A 20,821-nucleotide genomic window follows, 5' to 3' on the forward strand; every position below is an offset into this window, starting at 1 on the left:
GTGATGAACTAAAGCAGAATTTAGCAAAACTACTGTACTGACAGAGGCAAATTCTTCAGCTCTTGATTAAGCACAATGTTACAGCTCACACAGATTTCATAATTCTGTCCTTGACATGTCATGGTACTCTTAAAAGCCCCTTGGTTTATCACATCAGCAAATGAAGCAACTTGCATGTGCGTGTCTCAGTAAAGACAACCAAGACCATTTGAACAAAAAAAACCTAAGAAGGGGACAATCCAATTAGTCAGCCTGCATGTTCAGCAACATTATTATCGTTGCCTAACAACCACTGGGAGGTACGACTAAAGGCAAGTAAAAGGATGAATGAAAAGATCTCTGTCAGATTCCAATAGATGGAAGGAAGTTTCTTTTTCTGGCTTTTTATTTGGACTTGATTTTCCCTTTGTTAATGCTCAAGTCCTCTATTTGTGAGCGCAGGTTTTTATATAACAAGGTGATGGAAGCAAAAATGCACCTATGAATGCTGCTATTTCACATAAAAGTAGTATCTGACAGCATGTGCCAGTGCACCCATACATAGCCTTTGCACTAGCCCAGCACATTCTTACCTCAAAACAATATGCTCTCCCCGGCCATAAAACATGGACAGAAAATGCATCAACCATTAAAGGTTAAAGAGTTTTAACACTGAAAGGCTCTTAAAAGTCCTTACCAGCTACTGCAATCAACAGGCACGCACCTTTATTATTGCCTAAATCAAACTCATGTCACTGACTAAAACTCATCATGAACATGTAAGTAGCACCTTTGTGTCATATTTCAATGGGGGCTGTAAGTAAAGTATGGATTTTGCCACAGAAGACAGGCTGTGAGCACACTTAATGCTTACAGAGGCTTGCAGCAAGCAAGGCAATACTGTGCTCTCCTATTGGTATTTTGGTGCAATGGTGGCAGAAAAGAGAAAAAAAAAAAAAAAAGGAAAAATCATGCCAAAGTTATCACTGATTTTGAACGCACTGTGCTGTGCTTGAGGCAGAAGAAGTCTGGAACAGAGTTAGGTGGAGATCAAATGAAATCTTGCAATCAAATTACTGCTGCAGGGAAAAAACACTACTATGCAGAAACAACGACTAATGCATCTCTAGAGGGAGAGCCATGAAATAAGAAGGAGCTAGGGTAAGCTACCCGATGTTAACGAGGGCTGCTAGCCAGAAAAAAAAAAGAGACAAATGACTTAAAAATCCTGAACCTAGAACTGAAATGCACAATCCTGCATTTATCCTGAAGATGACTGTAGATTTATACCGTAGATATACTGCTCTGAAATGTGGGGTGATTCTGTGGTGGAACAGCTGTCCCTCAAAGTCAACTTTGAGCAGTCAACTGCTCAAAAAATCTTCCTCGAAGTCAACTGCTAGTACAAACAAGAGTGCTCTCAGGAGCAGACTTCCAGGGCCTTTAGAAGTTACTTCTCCACACACACCCCCCCGCCCCCCCCAGTATTAAGTAAGTGCAAAAACAGTGGTGAAGATAGATTAAATCAAATAACTAAACTGCTGGATAAACATCAAAATGCAACCATTCCAATTTTCACATTGAAAAAAAATATTAAGAAGTGAAAATTACAATCTACTAGAAGACTGCAAATACAACTTTGAGATAAAATTACAGCAGATCAAGCTAATACACAGAGGAAAAAGGACTGAAGCATGGGGTCTATAAATGTCCTAGGTCAAAAGCAAGGGAGGGGGGAGAATCACCACATACCACACCACCTCCCAAATTATCTGGATCCCATTTCTACTACCCTAACATATGTTTTAATTAGTGCATATTAAGGGTCTTCTGTGAGTAAATCTAATTACTAAAGACAGAAACTGGTTAACACGGGTACATAGTATGTAATGGAGGAGGCGTAATAGTACATCAAGTGGATGTACTCATATATATCCAGTGGATATACTCATACAGAAGCTGAAAATGCACACATAAATGTATGTCAAATAATCCAGAAAGAAGCGTTTGTTCTTCAATCGCATTTAAAGAAAAGCTGAAAGTCAGATACCATAAGCTTCATTCAAGTTAAGTCAACTGGCAGGAAACATATATTTACAACATATATTTACAACATATATTTTCTTCTTCCTTTGTAAATGTGCTCATTTACAAAATGCTAGTAGAGAACATTACTAAGCCAAACTAGCAGGCATTTGCTTAAAGTCTAAGTCTACCTCTCATCTTTGGCCACTCCCCACTATCCACATCACAAACGGGTCGGTGAACTTCCTTTACTGAGCACTGCCATACTGCATATTTAAAATGCTTAATTGTTTACATTGCTTCTTATATGTAGATAGATTTACAGTCAGTAACACTTGTAACATCAACATAAATAAGGCAGAAGTATTTTACAGTCTCAAGTTTTTTGTTGCTGCTGAGTTCGCAGTGTTGGGCTTAAAACCATTTTACCAAGCAACATCTTTGCTGTTTTCTCCCACCCAATTCTTTTACTTCTACCAAAAGCATGGTCACATACTGATGCTGTCCCCATGGCATTGCTAGAAAAAAAAAGGCACAACATTGCTTGTTTGAGGCATGACAGTCTAATAACCTCATCTCTAATCTGTTGTACATATGCTTTCCTTCCTCTTCTCCCTCCTTCCCTGGTTCTAGACTTTGTTATCTGTTAAAAAAGTCAACCTGAAGAACAGCATCTCTCAACACACTACATTCAGTTAGCTTACTAAGCTTTCTATTGTAATGACCAATATATGAATACTCACTTATCTGGCTAAAAATAGTCCTACTTTAAGCTAGAGCAAAATGTTGCCACATCAACCCTTGGGTTTCAATATGCAATGACTGAACACTAATTGCCATAATTGAGCCAAAAATACTCAATTAATCTTGAAACTGACATATCAAGAGTGGCTTTTGTCTGACATACACAAAATGAGGAGAGGGACTAACAAGAAGTTTGCATCACAGCAAAGCAATGATCTGACATGCTAATTTCAAATTCAGATCTGCCCAATGTACACAGCACAGGAATTTCCATTACACAGTACAGCATTTGCGTTACACTGCAGCTGGAGTGGGGGGAACGAGATATTCGGATTGGCCACACACCATCACTGAAATGCAGCTACAACAGACATGCCTGATAAAGCCATTCATGCCCTACTCTTACCAAAAGCAATTAAAAAGCAGTATTTTACTACACCCAAAACAGATGACATGGCTTAATAAAGGACTCAGTTTAAAGAAAACAATCACTCTCCCAGTACTCTCTGCACTACTTGGGCTGCCTCATGACTATGCTATGGTTGCAGTTGAACACCATTTCAAGCAGCAGCACAACTGCTCCTCAGCTTCAGTACCATTTCTGAGCAGATCACTTGCCTAGCAGCATTATGATGAGCTCTGGAACTCAACTACAACTTGCCATCTTCATGAAAGCCTGCTACTTTGGCCAACAACTTAATCATGAAGAGAATTTCCATGTAAACCTGACATACCAATTTCCTCCTTGGAAATAAAAGGACCAATTTACTGCTTTTTTTTTTTTTTTGCAGTTGCATCAGATTCCACATCCATTGCCTTACTGCCTAAAGGAGCAGCTAGCTTAGCACCTGAAATACTGTCATAGCACTGGCCTTCCCTGGTGGTGTTGTGAAAACCTTAAGTTAGTTAAAATGAACTATTCCAGCCCTTTTACCCTGCTAAATTTGTCGAGGCAGTTTCTGCAATAGCTGGGGAGATTCACTTGGATGCTGCAGCTGAAGACTTTGCCGACCTGAGGTTAACAGCAGCACTCACCAGCTTGGGGACTTAAGAGTTTTCAATAGATAACACAGGAGGAGCTCTGCTGGTGCTTTCCACTGTTTCTCTGGATAAAACTGTTCATCAAGTAACTCATGTCATACCACAAAAAACAGATGGAGTAAAATCATCTCAGGAAAAAGGATCACTTAGTTTGAGGGTGAAGCTTGACTCTGGCCAAGTCAGACGAAACTTGAATAAATTTGCCCATTAATTATCAATTTCTCCGTTACATGAACAAATAAATGAAAACATAATTTCGTTCCTTTCTTTTTTAAACCTCAAGGGGAGGAGGAGAAAAAGGAAAAAGCAGACTGATAGCTGCAGTTTTGTTATCTTTGCTACCCTTAACGCCAACACACCAGGAACAGTCATCCTGGTATTTCTCCCCTCTACGTGCATTTAAAACTATAAAAGGCAAAACAATTCTGGCATACAGACTTGAGTCTATATGCCAAAATTAATTGCTAAATTATACTGAAGAGTGGAAAATAAAAAAAGAAAGAAGAAAACAGACTGCACTGCACAAAAAGGAGTAACCTTAACCTAGACAGTTATTTTTCAAAATGCATAAATAATCAAAGATGTTCAGTCAAATTCTTCACGCTACTTCCAAACTTAAGACATCACTAAAGCTTTTATCCTATTACATAGTTGGTAAGAAGACCATAAAGACAAGAAGAAATAAAATGTATGTTCTGTTAAGTGGAAATGAACTGAACCCACATTACTATACTTTCCAGTTCTGCATTTCTGCACGTACCTAGTGCAAACTGGTTCACCAAGGGGGAAAGACTATCCTCAGAGGAAGAACAAAATTCCTAGAAAAGTGAAAAAGTATTCTCCTTCTCTATACTGGAAGTTTATGTTTTTAATACAAAATTAGCTAGGGGTGAGCTTCCAAACTGAAGCCCATTTTAAAACATATATAAATAAAACCCTTGCTTTGGAAGCTATCTCAGAAAGCAATAGACAAGTAAATCAGAGCAGGCTGATAATAACAGAATTCCATAAATATGCTCACTACTTCTGAAGCATTATTTGGAAGAGATACTGCTGTACTTAACCTAAGAGTTCCAATAAACTGAATCTGATTAATAACTGCATTTTCTACTTTTAGACTACCCTATTTTTAAAAATGTTATTTTATAGCGTATTTCTCCATGCCATCTATTTTTCTTCTAGCACTACTAAAGCGTGCACTGCTCCAATTTAAACAATCAAAAACAATCCATTGTGTTTCAGGCATTAAACCAGTTTTGCTGCCTCCCCACTCAGTCACTTGTAGTGACACGATTTTGCAATTTATTTTTCTTTAATCAAATGTCACTGATTTTTGCTGAGTATCCATATGAGAGTACTTGCTTGAGTTCAGAAAGGTGCACAGGAGCTGTGTAGAATGAAACCAGTCATGAAGATCTGGAAAGATGAACTAACAAAACCAAACTTTTCCTTCAATGTCTTTACAAGCTGAATAAAATAAAAGTGGTGAAATTACATAAAGAATGTACTCTGAGTTTCTTCTTAGTATTAAAACCAGAAAGAAAAAAAAAGTCCAAGGCTACAGAACATAGAAAATAAACGTAGCACCAGAATATAGCAAACACTGGAAGGACCTCATTTCTAATAGACCTCTGGTTGTCAACAGTAGGTCAACTTCTCCTTCTTGCTCTACTGCTGAGACAGCTACGCTTCAGTCTTCAGCTTCAAGCAAAAGAGAAGAAATGACTATAATAAAACCAAGGCTCCCTGAGACCATCAGCATGAGAGAAAGCTCCCAGCACCTTCCCGCACCTTCCCACACCACAAAGCATGCAATGGCACTTCATTCCTTGTGGTAGCACAATCCTCATGTTAGCCAGATTCATTTAAATAACTTCAGTAAGTGTGTGCATCTAAAACCAAATTCTTTTCCAGAAGAGCATCCTAAAAAAACCAAACAAAACCCAACAAACAAACCAAACAGCCATCCCCCCAAAATCTTTGCCAGTGCATCTACTGTCAGTGCTCTGTGGGGCCTGGCAAGAGCAAAGATGTACATTTGACACATTCATCCATCCATCCAAATTTCTCCACTAACCTCAGTTTCATTCACTGGCAATAATTACAAGGAGCACTTAAAGGCACTTTGAGACCAAGTGTCAAGCTGGAGACTTCTCTCCCTGCTCCTCAATCTCTAGAGACAAGCTGGAATCAAGCTACATCCCACCCTGACTTCTAGCAAGCTTGTCTGCTGGGTTCACACAGCTGAATTGCTAATATCCCCCTTCCTATCTGGGAACCTCAGTATTCTCTGAGCCAAATTACACACTTGTTGCACATTAGGTTTATAAGGAGGGTTTAGCTTGAGGAACCTCCAAATGGGTTTTTAAAGAGGTTTTAGACTGAGGATCCCCTCAAATTCTGGGGTTTCATATAAAAACATCTATCCAGCAGTTGGAAGTAGCAAGGGATTTCAGAAACACATCAACAATTGAGTCCTCTGGCCTTCTCATACCTTACAGATGTAACTTCCAGAAACTGCCACTAGCCCAGAAGAGTGCGAGCTGAGATGCCAGAGAAGGCAGTTAATTTCTAAAGAGGCTCTGGGAGAGAAAAGATACCAACTGATCTTAAGATAAAAAGCCATATAATCACCAATAATAACTAACAACCACAACCAGAACACCTTGTTCTTCAGATAAAATTTGCAAACATCATTTTGTTTACCAAAACAAACTCTGTGGCTTATTAATCCTTCCTTTCTCCTTTTTTGCTTTTAAGCTGCAACAGGCTTATATTAAAAATCCACACACTGAAAACTTATTTTTCCGTATCAACAAGCAAACAGTATTCTTGATGCCAGCAGTTTTCCAATAACACTGACTGAAACAACTACATATAAAGCATGCTTAGCCCAGTGAAGCAGAGCAACAGTAAATAAAGACTACAGTTTATTTATTTGCTTCAAACCTAGAGCAATAGTACTCTGCAAAACTAGTAAGCTTGAACTCTTGCTTGCATTTCAGAACAAAAGGCATGAAGTTGCATTGTATATAAGGGGCAAGTGAGGCTTGGGAACACACCATACAGGTGGAACTCTTTACAGTTAAAAGAAATAAAAATATCTACCAACCAACATTTAAAGCAATGAAATTTAGACAACTTAAGACAAAAGCATATCTTCAGTCACTCCATATCCAGTACACCGGAGCTAAAACACAAAGGGTTTTAAGGTAAACTGACTCAATGGGGGTATTATCACAAAACATGTCAGCCAGTTCTAATACTGCAGCAGCTGGGCAATCTTTCAAACGGCGAATATCCTCTCTTCCCAAAAGGACAGCACCCTTTCCTGTAATTTTAGAAAAGCTACTGTGAGGAAGAACAAGTACCAGCATTTCCTGTGGGGTGTTCTGTTTGTATGTTTGTTTGTTTTTGAAACAAAGATGAATTTTCATACTGCCTATTTTACACTTAGTATGAAAAGTAGGCAAAAAATACAGGTAACTCTATATACCTTTTCATTATTTGAACAGTTCAGTTACACAAGTTCACAGCTGCAAATTATCTACAGCAATAGAATTCAGAGTGTGAGTGGACAGTAAAGCAAGTGAAAATGTAGTTACTAGGAAAAAATTGTGCACCTACAGCTCTGTACCTCTTACATGCTACTGGCAATTTAGTTCTAAACATTTTATTCAGAAATGCAATTAATAACATGATGTTAACAACTGAAAGAAGTAATCACGTAAGCAAAAGTTGGAATTCTTGTTTTTTCCCCAACTCATTCCTGACTGCATTTGCCAAGCTCGTGCATATGTCAGCATCTCATTACTATAAGCCAGCTGCTTCTAAGTCTACTCAGTGGGTAGCTGAAAAGCTGGTATTGTCTTCTGCCTTTGACCTACCTCTTGTTTTGAAATGCAGCATTCATGAGCACTTGTCAAATTACCACCTAAAGTGATTTATTTAGGGCACCAAAAGCTGCTTATAGCAATTTTCCTAGGCTGCCTTGATAACCAGATTCTAATCAAAAATTGTACCAGGAAGTGTAGCTATGTAAATGCCAATGCATTTTGTTCACAACATCCAAGTACATTATTTTGGAGCCTTAAATACTTCTGGGCTTGATTCACTGGTGCTGTGCCCTGTGTGCAGCTACAATTTAGCAATTGAGAATTTGGTATAAAAGCCAACAGTACCAAATCAGAACAGCAGAGATTTTGCACTTGCTTTGCAGTGGTTTGAAAGAACGTGGGTGAACAAAACAAAACGACTCTTTGCTTATCCAGTCAAGTTTTACCTTGAGCAACCCCCCCCCCCCAAAATCTGAAAATGGTTTTATGAAACTGGATTTAAAAGGGGGGGGGGGGGATAAAAGGAAAAAAGAGAAAAAAGTCAGACAAATGACAGCTTGTGTCCACAGGAATGACTATCTTCCCTTACTTCACACATGCTTTCATACTCGGCTTCACTAATAAATTCAAAAAGACAGAGTGGTTCCTTTCTTGCTTGGTTTCGTGTATTTGCTCACTACAGAAAAGCAGGTTTGTAGTAGCAGTTAAGTTGGTTCAAGGCTTTTTGCCAGAACAAGTAAAACTCAAGTTTGCCCACCCTAAGGAGAAGCTGGCAATGTGTTTCCTAGGGCAGGAAGCAACATGGCTTGGGAGAGCACTCCAGGGCCAGGCTTGTGCTTTTGCTGCTGTTGGGAGGCAAAAACATAACCATCAGGGCATTGCTCTTCCTAACCCTCAGTAGGAACTACCACATCATGTAGTCCTTTCCACTAACACAACAACGGGAACAGTGGCAGCAGCTTCCAGCTAACCACTGCCTGAGTGATGACACCTGTGCTGGATTAAGGATGGAGGACATCAGCAGTGGCAAAGAGGTTAGCACAAAGGGACAGGAGCTCTCAAGGCACTGGCTCTGATCCACTGAAACAATGCTGTGCAACCTTCCTAATCTTTTCTGGTTTTGTTCCAGAGGTTCACAGACCTTTCCTGTGCCTTCTTGACAAGCTCAAAGCAAAGGAGACAAAGCAAACTATGATTCACTGGCAGAATAGTTCCAGCTCTCAGAAGAACAAGACAATCAACTTTGCATCACCTCAGGTACATGCCACTTCTCCAGATTTTCCTGATGCAGAATCTCAAAAAACAGGAGAATTTTATTTGGTCACCTGAACTCTTTTACTCCTGTACATTCAGGCTCATATTGGTGAAAAAAAAAAAAATTAACTTTCAGCAAGACTCCTCAGCTGCTCCTACAACTGCAGTACCAAGAGAACACAGGCATTTGAACATTACCCATCACATGATCTATAAATGCTTTCTAATCCCAAACAGAATTAGCTGTATGTACATGGACAAAATATAATCAAGTATGTCCTGTACACTTTCTTATATTTAAAAAAGAGAAGTTATTAAAATTTATTAAAATAAAGACATTCCTTATTTCTCCATGTTCACCACCTAACTTATGCTAAAATTCCACTTGCTATCTGGAGACACATACCGACATTCACAGAATATTTAACCCAGTATTCCTCTCCAGACTGTGCTAATAAAGCTCTTGGAAACTGCCTGCTCTGTTTGTGAAGCAGACCTGCTGGGTTCATTCATCTTCCATCATGCCAAGTTTTTTGTTTTTTTTCCAGAACACAATCAGAATGATATAAAAATACAACAGCCCACATAATCTATCTTTATTTTTCAGCTGTTTGTCAAAGACGAAAGGATTTAGAAATGTGGTTTAAAAGATTTTGTTTGAACAGGGCCATCCACAAATACTATCTTGAGCTACTCTGCAATTCAGTCACCACTGAAATTAAAATCAAAGTTTGAAATTCAGTATGGAAACATTCATCATTCTCAATACAGAAAGGCTGCTGATTCCACATATCGTTCAGATCACCGATTGTGCTGCCATCTATCCATTCTTGGGTGAGCTACAGTGGAAAGAGGAACTGGAAGGTCACAATTACTAGGGAGAAAGAATTAGGACTGAGCAGAATAGAAAGAAGACAGGAATTTATTAAATCAGGGGCTTTCTTTACTTGGGAGTAACAAAAACCTAAGTCAAGTCACACAGTACTGTTCCTACCTGGCCCTTTCATGTGCAGCTCACCAACTCACGTTGGTTTGACATGAATCAATGAAGAACTACAGTGGGTAGGTAAAAACAATGCATTCTGAAAACTGCATTTGGATTGAAAATAGCCCTCTATTTACAAGAAAAACACTACGTTTCTTACAAAAGTTAGTCTGTTTCTAGCACACAGAGTTAACCAATTTCTGAAGCATTACAACCAGGACAAGCCTCCCTAACAGGAGACAGTAAGTTTTCAGGAAAGTTCCTGCAAACCAGTGGTCACTTGGCTCCAAGGGCAGAGGAAGACTAATAGAACCATAGCACTTTACCTTTGTAATTCACTAAGCGCTCTGCTTGTGGATGGACTGGGGTTTAGCCTCAGGAAGTTCTGCTTTAAGTTGAGATGAGTGAGGTCTTGGCTATAAAACAGGTTGGCAGGCAGGTGCTCCAGGCTGCAGCATGAAAGATCCACTGAGCTTATGCGTTGTGATGCAATCTGGAAGTCAAGAGGTACACCGATATTTAAATACTGGAATCAAAACAGAACATTTCCTTCACCTCTACTAGCACAAGATAAACTTGTTTTTAAGTACAGCAGAAATCAGTGTCCACACACATAGCTGATCTAATGCAATTTATATCATGCAAGCTATGTCATGATCTCTTGCTTTGCCTCAGTGCCAAAACCAGGTCCACAGATGGCTAGCAGCAGGAAAAGCACAAAGGCTTGTCAAACTAGTAAGTGAAATGGATTAATTTTCATCAATGAAGTTACATGATAATCTACGGCCAAGAATAAAAAAAGAGAGAGATTTGACATAAACTTCAGTCTTTAGTTAGCAAGTAACACAGCAAAAAACAAAGTGCAGGAGTCTTCCATATTGCTGCATGATGGGCCCCTAGTGGAGCCCAGGGAGTAACAGTTACCACCATCAAAAGCAGATACTAAAGGGCAGAAGGAAGACCTATCCCAGTTAAATCTTACAGGAGAAAAATGTATCACAGCAGCAGCAAAACACCAAGCACTGATCTCAATGACTCGGAAAACTAGAAAAAATTAGAAAAGTGATAAAAATGTGATACAAACAAAACTGAGATTTGGGGGTTTAATACTGTGCTCTAGAAAGGGGAAGGTAAAAAGGGGAAGGTAAAACAATCTAGAGGCTGAAGAAATCATACCACCCGACACTACATATAGCTAGTATGATTGCACAGAAAACTACAGCCAACAAATTCAAGCAACAGCAACTCCACCCCTTACCAAATCTGTGGGATTCAGCTGAGTGAACCACATCCTGCTGCTTTTTTCTATTTATTGGTCTTTATTTAAAAAAACAAACCAAATCCCCAACTCGTAATCAATGCCTAGTGACAGTCTATAACAGCTTCTGAACTCTGATGATGGAGACACCACGCAACCTTCTCGGCAGAGGTACAGCCCCTGCCATAAAGTACCCTGAAACTAGAGACATCAGGTCTTGCTGGCAGAAGTGAAGCAACTTGCCACTGAAAGGACAGCCAAGGAATTTTTCCTTCCTTTTTTTCCTCTCCAATGCAAGCTACATGGGCCTCAGGATAAGTGGTCTCTATTATAAACACACAGCCATAAGCTTCGAGAAGAACAGACGGCGCAGTGTTTTTCTCTAATGTGACCGTTAATAATCCAGTCCTCCCACATCCATTTAAACACTTGAATTTGTTACTCAATTAGTTCAGTCCTTTTGTCACTGTACCTACTATTTTTCTTCCCCGGTAGTATTAGACAAAAATTATTCATAGGCTATTCAGAGCAGTTATTTCTGAAAGGTAGGTATTCACTCTGTTTATGCTGCCAGACCCTGCCTGGCATGGTACAGTTCTCATCACACCAAAAACACAAGAGATTAAAAAGCACTGACAACCGTTACATTAAAAAGGAGAATGTGTAATTTCAGGTGTAATGCTTACATACACTGTTGCTCTAACTACTTGTTTAAAATGCGATATGAACAGTAACAAGCAACCCGGCAGGGATTACAAGGCACGTTACCCTAAAAATATTGAATGTACCAGAACTGGTAACTGTGAGTGTGAATCACAATAAAGCAGCCAAACAAGTCTAAATTCTGCTCTGATCTCAAAAAAAAGGATGCAAATCCTTTCTTAATATCATCAAGCCCTGTGAAAAAAAAATCCAAAGTAATATTGGTTTATAGGGTTTATGTTCTGGTTGTTTTTTGTTTGCTGCTTGTTTGTTTTGCTGTTGTTATTTTTTTCCTTACAGGAAACGCTTTGTTCTACAAAGAGTTTAATTAAGCTTTTCGTGCAATTGGCATATACTGAATGATGCCTCTACCAGAGAGAGAACTTTAAAAGTTAAAACTGTATTTTAAAAGGTAGGAGTTCTCTAAACAACAGTAATTTTATTGAAGCTTTTTTTTGCTAGCAAAACAGTACTCTAAGAATTAACTTCTGAATTGTTACTGAAGGAATATCCATATAAATACACAGAGTTATTCTCAAAGGTGGGGATAAAGACTTTTCTCTTTTATTGCTCAATACTGTTCTGTAATAAATTCCTAGAGAATAGAGGAACAAGATGAAAAGCAACGAAGAGTGACAAAGGAGAACATCATCGTAACAATACTTCCTTTGGTTCACCAGAAACTTTCATCAGTTGTTTTGAAGTTGAGTACTGAAGTTCTCAATTGATGCGGCTACAAAAAGGAACAACAAAGGGATACTGCAATCTTGCAGTCATCTTCAACTGATTTTAAATGCAGTAAGACTGTGCATGTGTGTGTTTGTTATTGTTTACTAAGATGAACATGTTTTTCCAACAGCTGATAGTTTTTAATAAAGCACTGGGTTTCCTTGGATCACTGAGAGGAATCACTGCACAGATAAGCTGATAAAGTCTAAGAAAACGCTGACTACAATATCCCTCACAGTCACAAGAATAAAAAGCATCTGGAGTAAAGGACATTATCTGCAGAAAGTAGGGTTTCCACTGGAACAAAAAAGAAAATCCAAAAATAAAACAACAAAGCAAACCAAGACATTCTGCTGTAAATAAATACCCCAACAAGTTATTTGGGCTGGGCTCAACAGACCCATGCTTCCAACAGGAACAGTTAAAGAGTGCCAGTGTGGCAGCAATGCTAGAGGGAAAGGCTTTCTAGACGTATGTGGAACATGCATCAAGCTTTCATTATAGCTTGTTTGGTGTTTTCATCTGGAAAACTTAGAAGTATAACTGTTCCATGTGATTTACATATGAATATAAAACACAAGCAACATAATTCATGACTCTCCAGGCAGAAGAAGCCATTGCCCAGACCAATCTCCCTGGAACATCTTCTCATCGCATCCTAAACTGCATACATCCTTAGCACTTGTTTTCACAAGAAATTCCTGTTGCATTTCCTATACTAATGACATGGGGGAAATGGCTGGGGCAATGACCTTCTTGGAAGATGGTGCATGACTCCTTCTCAGTTATGGTAGCTACAGCATAAGCTGTAGAGTCAGCTTCTTTCTTTGCCAGAGAAGCAAGACATGAAACAGTTTGACAGCAGGGTAGCTCAAAAATATAAAAAGATCTTGTACTTCTTGAAGTCCACTGAGGATTTTTAATCACAAAGAAACAAGATGAAGCTTGCAGCCTTCTCCGTTGCCTGGATATGATTTTTCAACACTTCATAGTCAATCATTGTATTGCCATGTCTCCCACTGTAACACTAGAGGAGTTGTAAAAGGGTAAGGCCAAATTTAACTTGGCACATCAAACTGTGAAGTCCAATAGAAGAGTCTTTTCCAGCTCCTGTTGCAATCTCAGCTACGCAGCCATGGTCTAAAGTGGGTTTAAGTTCTTTTTTTTTCTGGTCTCCATGTAAGGCATATTGAAGCGCAGTTTTGAACAAGTGGTATACAACTATACCACGTGTTATACAGACCTGGATCGATCCTCTGCAAACACCAAAAAGCTGTCATTGTGCTTTTAATTTTCCCCCAGCAGCAATAAAAGGGAGTTTATTCTGCATGAGAATGGCACTCAAGGCAAAGACCTAGGAGTCTCCCAAATATGAAAACTCACTTTAAACGTGTTAATTACAAGTATAAACAACAGTATTTACAAATATAAACAACAGTATTGACAAGTATAAACAACTCACAAAAGCCAGCACTATCTTCAATAAAAAAGGTTTTGCCAAGGTGTTTCAATTTTCTTAATTATTTTCAGTTTTAGAAAGTAAACAGTATTTCAAGACTGGCGAAAGTATGGTATGGGTTCACTGTAAATATTAAGCAGCTGGCAACAAAAAAACACAGAAAAATACTTGTATCAGCCAATACTCTTGCCTCTTCTTGCTACACAGGGCTAAAATCCACTTTGCTTTGTCCATCAGTATAATGCCACCTCTGTCACTGAGCTATGCAGCAAGACTGATTACCGTCTTTGTTTTAAAGCCTTGGCTATACTACAAAAATGATGTGTTGCTGACAATGGATGTCAGCAGTGGACACAGCTGAACCCAGCTGTATGGACAAACACAAGCCTTGTTTACACAAGGACATCTTTTGCTGTGACCTGTGGTGTGAATTTAAACCATCGTAATTATGTCTTTTTCCTGTTTACCCTCATCCCATTCCCTATAGCTCTATTCAGATAAGAAATTACTATTTAGGACTTCAATAGAAGACAATTAAAACAACTAAACAGCCCACATGTACAGGCAGCCAAATTCCCAGTCTGTTCGAACTGAGTTGACAATGTTAAATTATACCTGCTGTAGACATGCTAATGCAAAGGCAGTGTAATTTTTCTCCTTTAGGATTTGTTTTTAAATAGTTAAATAATCACCACATCCCACCAATGCCTGAATAAGGCTTAACAGCAATGCATACACCTGAAATATCTAAACCAACCACTTAGCACAAACAGGTTCTCTTCATCTCATAGATAACCTTGCTTCAAATCCTAATCCTCCTTTCTATTCATATATCAAAGCCCCACTTGGCATAAAGGCCTCCCTCTGCTGAGCTGAACTCCACAGCCAGGAAATACATCAGTGCCCTCAGTCACAGTCAAGAGCTGAAGAACTGTTCAGACTGGTAAACAAGCTAATGCCAAAAACCTGGGGGGAGAGGGGGGGTGGGGTGGATATAAAACTCGTCTTTAAAGCAATGTATTTTCACCTTTAAATGACAGTTTTTAAAATGGGCAGTCCAAGGGGTGAAAAGATAATGGCTTTTCCATCCTCTCCTTTTTGTTTTCTTTTGAATGTTGAATTAGATGCGTACTAACTCAAGCTAAGGTCCTTGCAAAGAAGAGATAAAACTCATCAGAGGCTTGAACACATGCCACTAGATTCACAAACCCAACAGGCAACACAATAGGTAAGAACTGTAATTGCCTACCAAGATGAAGGGCAGAAGCAAACACAGCGTGGCAGCGTTCACAGGGCACAAGCTTCAAGCCCAATCTCTCCTTCGCAGGCAACGCAGCCAAACAGCGTCTGGTGCAAACACCTCATACCAGCAAGTATGATGGGGACATGAAGACTATTTCTTGTCCCTGCCCTCTCTCCTCTTCTTAGCTCTGAAGATTTATATAGCATGCAGAAATTGCTCAATTCTAATTCTATCCCTTCAGCAAAGCTGTAGCAACATAACTGAGAGCAGTAGTAGCAAATGTGTGTGTGGAGGGAGAAATGTGCAGGTAATTAAGCAGTTGTGCTCCTTTGCCGTTCATGATAGGAGTCCAGAAGAAATTCCATAGATTTGAAAGTGAGTGTCCCAGATTTAGTAAAGATCTCGTGAGAATGTGTAAAAAAAAAAATAAATAAAAAAAATTTACATTTGTCACCTGTCATTTGGAAAGGTTTCACAGTACCTGAAGTCATTTCCAGAATATGAGTATTTCTGTGCTCTTCTTTTAGAGGTCAGGTACTGGTATCAATATTACACAGGAAATTACATCAACACTATTATCTTGGTGGCAGTCACGCTGGGATGTTCACACTGATAACATCCCTGCAAAGACAAGGCTTAAGATGCAACTTGGAGTTAAGGAACAGTAATTAGATGCAGTATTACTCTACTTATAATTCAGACATTACATACTTGTAATTCCACTTGGTGGAGCAAGGAATATTAACATCCTTGAAACAGCTTGACTGAAACAATTCATCTATAAATATGGCAAAACAGGTGAGTCTCATAAAAAATGAGAAATATTCCTTTTTCTCCTTACAACTTGTGTTAGACTTAGTCACCAAGATAAGCCGCTATACTGCCAGCAAGCCGACTTCATGATGAGCAAAGACTTCCTTTCAGCATTTACTATAGATTTCAGACTCTTGCCAGCAAGACTTAATATAGATAGAATCACAGAATGGTTAGGAGTGGAAAGGACCTTAAGATCATCTAGTTCCAACCCCCCTGGCATGGGCAGGGACACCTCACACTAAACCATGTAACCCAAGGCTCTGTCTAACCCGGCCTTGAACACTGCCAGGGATGGAGCATTCACAACTTCCTTGGGCAACCCATTCCCGTGCCTCACCACCCTCACAGTAAAGAACTTCCTCCTTATATGCAATCTAAACTTCCCGATTTGTTGGAGTCTCCGCAGTCCGACATGGAGAGGGTGGTCAGATTCTGTTAGTTGCTTTCAATAAGAGGTTATGCTAGGTCCTCAGTTTCTGATCTACATTCTCCTACACAACTGGATCATACGGATTAATTTTACAATGTGATGAACTCTTGCCATGCCATTATTTCACAGTAACTCAGAAAGGCCTTCTGACCCAAGCACTTCATAATACAATCATGAATAGAGCTCTGCTGGTCCAGGGCCTAAAACTGGTCTCCAGCACTCATTCCCTCTTCTCCCTGGAGACTTTACTCCTTCTCCACTACAGAAGAAGCCTAAGGAGAACAAATGTCCCTAAAATGGGTTTTTGCTAATTCCTCTCCTTTTCTCCTCCCCAGTAAACTTTGCCTGGAAAGGCTCTCAGTGTTACAGCCAATCAGTTTCAAGACCAGCTGAATTATCCCCTTATACGTATCAAAGTACTGTGCAACATGTCAGCCTCTGCAGCCCCCTCCAGTCTCATGGGATCTGCTCATCACTCAGTTCCCCTGAGATTCATTAAGAACACAGTAATATTCCCCCACTCACTCCCATCCTTCTACCCCCAGAGATTATTGGAAACACTGGGATCCTCCTGGACTGAATGCACCTTAAAAGGTAACAGCTGCAACACCTCGCTGAGCTTCTAGCTGTAAGTCACAGTGATGATTTCCTCTATTTATGCAAGAGCTGCCCAAATTCAGCTTCAATAATATCAGAACCTGACTTAGAGGCTTCAAAAGACATTACTTGAAAGCTATTCCAGATGTGTGGGCGATAGCTAGTTTTCCATTCTCACTCTTGGCTGCAATGCTTCAATAACTACTTTATTATTAACTGATGGCAGCAAGTCCAAAGCAAGGACCACAGACTCTCTAAATTTCAGTAAGAAAAAAGTGAAAAACAGTGAAGCTATAGTTTCTCTAGAACAGAAGTTAAGAGAAGAACTTGAAGTCACCAACTTCACCATTTTGGTGACATGGAAAACTAATCAGCTGAGCCAAAACACCAAGCTTCCCCCCTGAACTGTTAGGGGACAGGCTGCACTGAAACACATTCAGAAGTTCATTTCCAAAACATCAACTAGCCCCTAACAACAAAAGGCACAAAAGAATAGATTTTGTGGGGAAAGAGGAGGAGGAACACTTTTAAGTGGTACCATCAAAAGAGAAACAAAACTGTCTTCAATTCTGCTTTGCCCAGCTTTCTGCTTTCAGACTTGAGATGTCAGGAAGCCACCCATATCAAGGATGACCAGATATGACTACAGAGCAAAGCTCCCAAACATTGAAGATTTCACACACACAAAAAAGGAAGTCAAGTTCCAACTGGAAACCAGAGGTTTATGTTCAAATACTTGTAATCACTGCCAAAAGGAAGCTGTAGGTTTATTTTTAGGGATCTATTTTTAGAGAAAACATTATCTCAATATTGTCATTTTATAGTATTAGAGGAAAAAAAGCTTTCCTTGTACTAAATTTAGAGTCATCGCATTTCCTGTAAGTAAGGATCAGCTCAAAAAAAGCCCTATTAAAAAATGAGAAAACCTTTCAGGCTTTTTCTTCACTAGATGTTGAATCCACTGTTGAAAACAGGCTAATGGTGCTTCATAGTCTCACAAATGTGAAGAAACCTGGACAGTATTTATACTCAAAGAAAACAAGCTTTTTGCAGAGCCTTGCATTTGGTTAAAGGCTATTTTCAAAAGATGCCACTGATGTTGGCATTATACTAAACTAATTTTTAGGTCATACTAGTATAGAGACTCACTTTCAAGCCTCCAAATGCTGCTGGCCTAAGAAATAAACCAACTACTACATGGTGACCCTCCCAGTGACCATCATAGACCTGACATCCAACCTGTCCCCAACACACACATGAACATGACAACCCAGAATCACAATCATACATCTAAACACATGCACAAAGTCACAAGAAAATAATAGAAACTGCTAACTACTGCAACAGTGTGCTTGTTGCACACAACAATTTTCTGTAGAATTACCAAAGGTGATAACCAATAGCAAAGATAAAAGCAAAAATACTCATCTAGAAATTCAGATTTCATGGAAACTAAGATAAAGTTCTCCGTATTTTTTTCTCCAGAAGAGTGATATCCATTGCTTAGGAGGCTCAACAGACACCTGGGGAGGAGATAATGCACCCAGGGGCTCTGAAGTATAAATTGGTAGCACTATAACAAGTAAAATTCCAAATAACTTAAAAAAACCCCAAAACTACTTTACCCTTGCAGAAGACTTTTTCCTATACTTGCCACAGAACTGCTCTGTTGTCAAGGCTTTGGAAAAAGGTATTCCGAGCTGGTTCTGACCAGTAACCATTACAAAAACCTGTCCTTAACGCCTCCAGAGACAACTGAGGCTCGGTAATAAAAATTCCTGCAATGTTGAACTCTGTAAAGATGTTACAGCTCATTATAATACCTAGAAACAAATATGAGACAAGTCAACCAGCTAGCAGGCAAGCCAAGGCAAATACAATGTAGAGCTAATTTAACCATGAGACTAGTGGCTTCAAGCCTTCTTTACAGGCTGAAGGCCATATTTTATGTTAAAAAACTCTGCAAAGTCTATGTTCTACACTGAAGTTGGAAGCACTTCAGTCTTTCTCCTGGTTGACCTTTCCTGATGCACGAAAGTCAGGTGTTAGCATCTGACAGTATCTGAAATAAAGATGAAGCTACATGCAGAAGTGGATATGAGCAATCAATGAGCAGAATCTTCTTGTGCTGAAGGAAGAGAGTCCTGCAGTTGCTTATCTTTCACTAGCTCAAAGGTGGACGAAGCACAGCTAAAAGCAGGTACATCTCTTGCAGTAGCAATTAACTGTTGCTCACTGCATTTCCTCAACACAGTTCCCATAATGCTCTTGCACAAACTGATCATCTTGGTCCCCTATTCTGGAGATACATTTGCAAAACTCCAATCAAGTTCCAGCATTCCTGTTTAAATTCTACAGGACTTACTTATATAAATATGGTCTGTAACACCTAGCTTGTGTGCAGTCACAACTCTTTCCTCAGCAGAAATAAAAACCATATTACTAGAGTCAGACCAGCTTCATCCTCTTTCACACAGTTCAGACTCCCACTCCAAACACACCTGTCAAACTTGTAATGAAAAAATAGGTAAAGACTGAGGCAGCTGATCAGAACTAGGTAACTTCAGAGAAGAAAGCTAACAAGTTGGTTTTACACTGCTGCTTCAAGTAGGTCTCTACACATTGACAAAAGATGGAGACTACTGCTGTACAGGCTCCTGCATTACTCACTTGTACAGCATAAACTAAATTTGAATCTGTTGCTATTTTCTAATAGTTTCATGGTGCAAATAAATGCATGAGGAGAGCATTCTGCACTGACATGAAAGGAATAAGACCAAGACAGCAGCACACCCTTCTCCCTTGGATTTGCTATTCTTGCTTTTTTTAGCACTTTTTAAACATCATGTACACTGACATCATAATTTAGTAATGCATTTCCACTGCAGACTTGAAGACAAAGGTGACTGAAATGGGAAAGGGAAAATCCAAAGCTACACTCTTTCGTTTTTTAATCAATCTTTTTTTGGACATTCTTGTATTTTAAACAGGAGGGTTATTTCTTGTATAGATGCAAACCCACCCTGGCACCTCAGCCTCACACAACACCTTATTCCCCTCTAAACACGCTGCCACTACAGCCACAGTTGTAGGAAGTGTCAATGGTATGCGCCCACATACACTGTGTGCCTGTACATCTCCACATATCTACATGTCTAATGTGGCCATGCATGGGTGCTTAAGGCTGTCATGCATTATTTATAGCTCTTGCCTCTCATCAACTCTCTTTCTCTACCTGCCCAGTTGAACCAAGCACTAAGGCAGGAAATAATTGCTGCATGAAGCTGTCAACATGCTTCCTGCTCTTCTAAAGCTGAGAGGGAGAAGTTCTGCTGGGTCAGATAACCATCTCAGCATAAGCACTGATGCACACTATTTCCTAGAAGACAAAATTCTGTAACACATCCCTACCTAAGCTCCACAATACTGAATTTCTGAGACAGACATTAACATCCCACTTTCAGAGTCATATGGTTTGGGTTGGAAGGGACCTTAAAGATCATCCAGTTCCAACCCCCTGCCACGGGCAGGGATGCCTTCCTGTAGACCAGGTTGCTCCAAGCCCAATCCAACCTGACCTTGAACACTGCCAGCAATGGGGCACCCACAATTTAATTGTACGCCTTGGACTGATAACCCATTTTACTCCAGCCAAACCATCCATGTCATGAATTGTTTTGTAGTCAACACTTACACAGCAATTTCACATGTTGAAGAAGGTTA

General features: G+C 39.6%; 1 protein-coding gene across 1 annotated transcript in view; it reads right to left on the bottom strand.

The window, feature by feature from the left end:
* PHLPP1 (PH domain and leucine rich repeat protein phosphatase 1) overlaps positions 1 to 20,821 on the bottom strand; it is a 140,425-nt gene that overhangs the window by 38,310 nt on the left and 81,294 nt on the right. The window contains exon 4 of the mRNA XM_061346649.1: positions 10,191 to 10,357. Coding sequence (XP_061202633.1) covers positions 10,191 to 10,357 — 167 coding nt within the window. The remainder of the gene's footprint in view (positions 1 to 10,190; positions 10,358 to 20,821) is intronic.

This window comes from Neopsephotus bourkii, unplaced genomic scaffold (assembly GCF_033783945.1).
Source record: "Neopsephotus bourkii isolate Nb327-2 ecotype Australia unplaced genomic scaffold, CSIRO-AGI_Nbou_v1 NB_272, whole genome shotgun sequence".
Classification (NCBI taxonomy): domain Eukaryota; kingdom Metazoa; phylum Chordata; class Aves; order Psittaciformes; family Psittacidae; genus Neopsephotus; species Neopsephotus bourkii.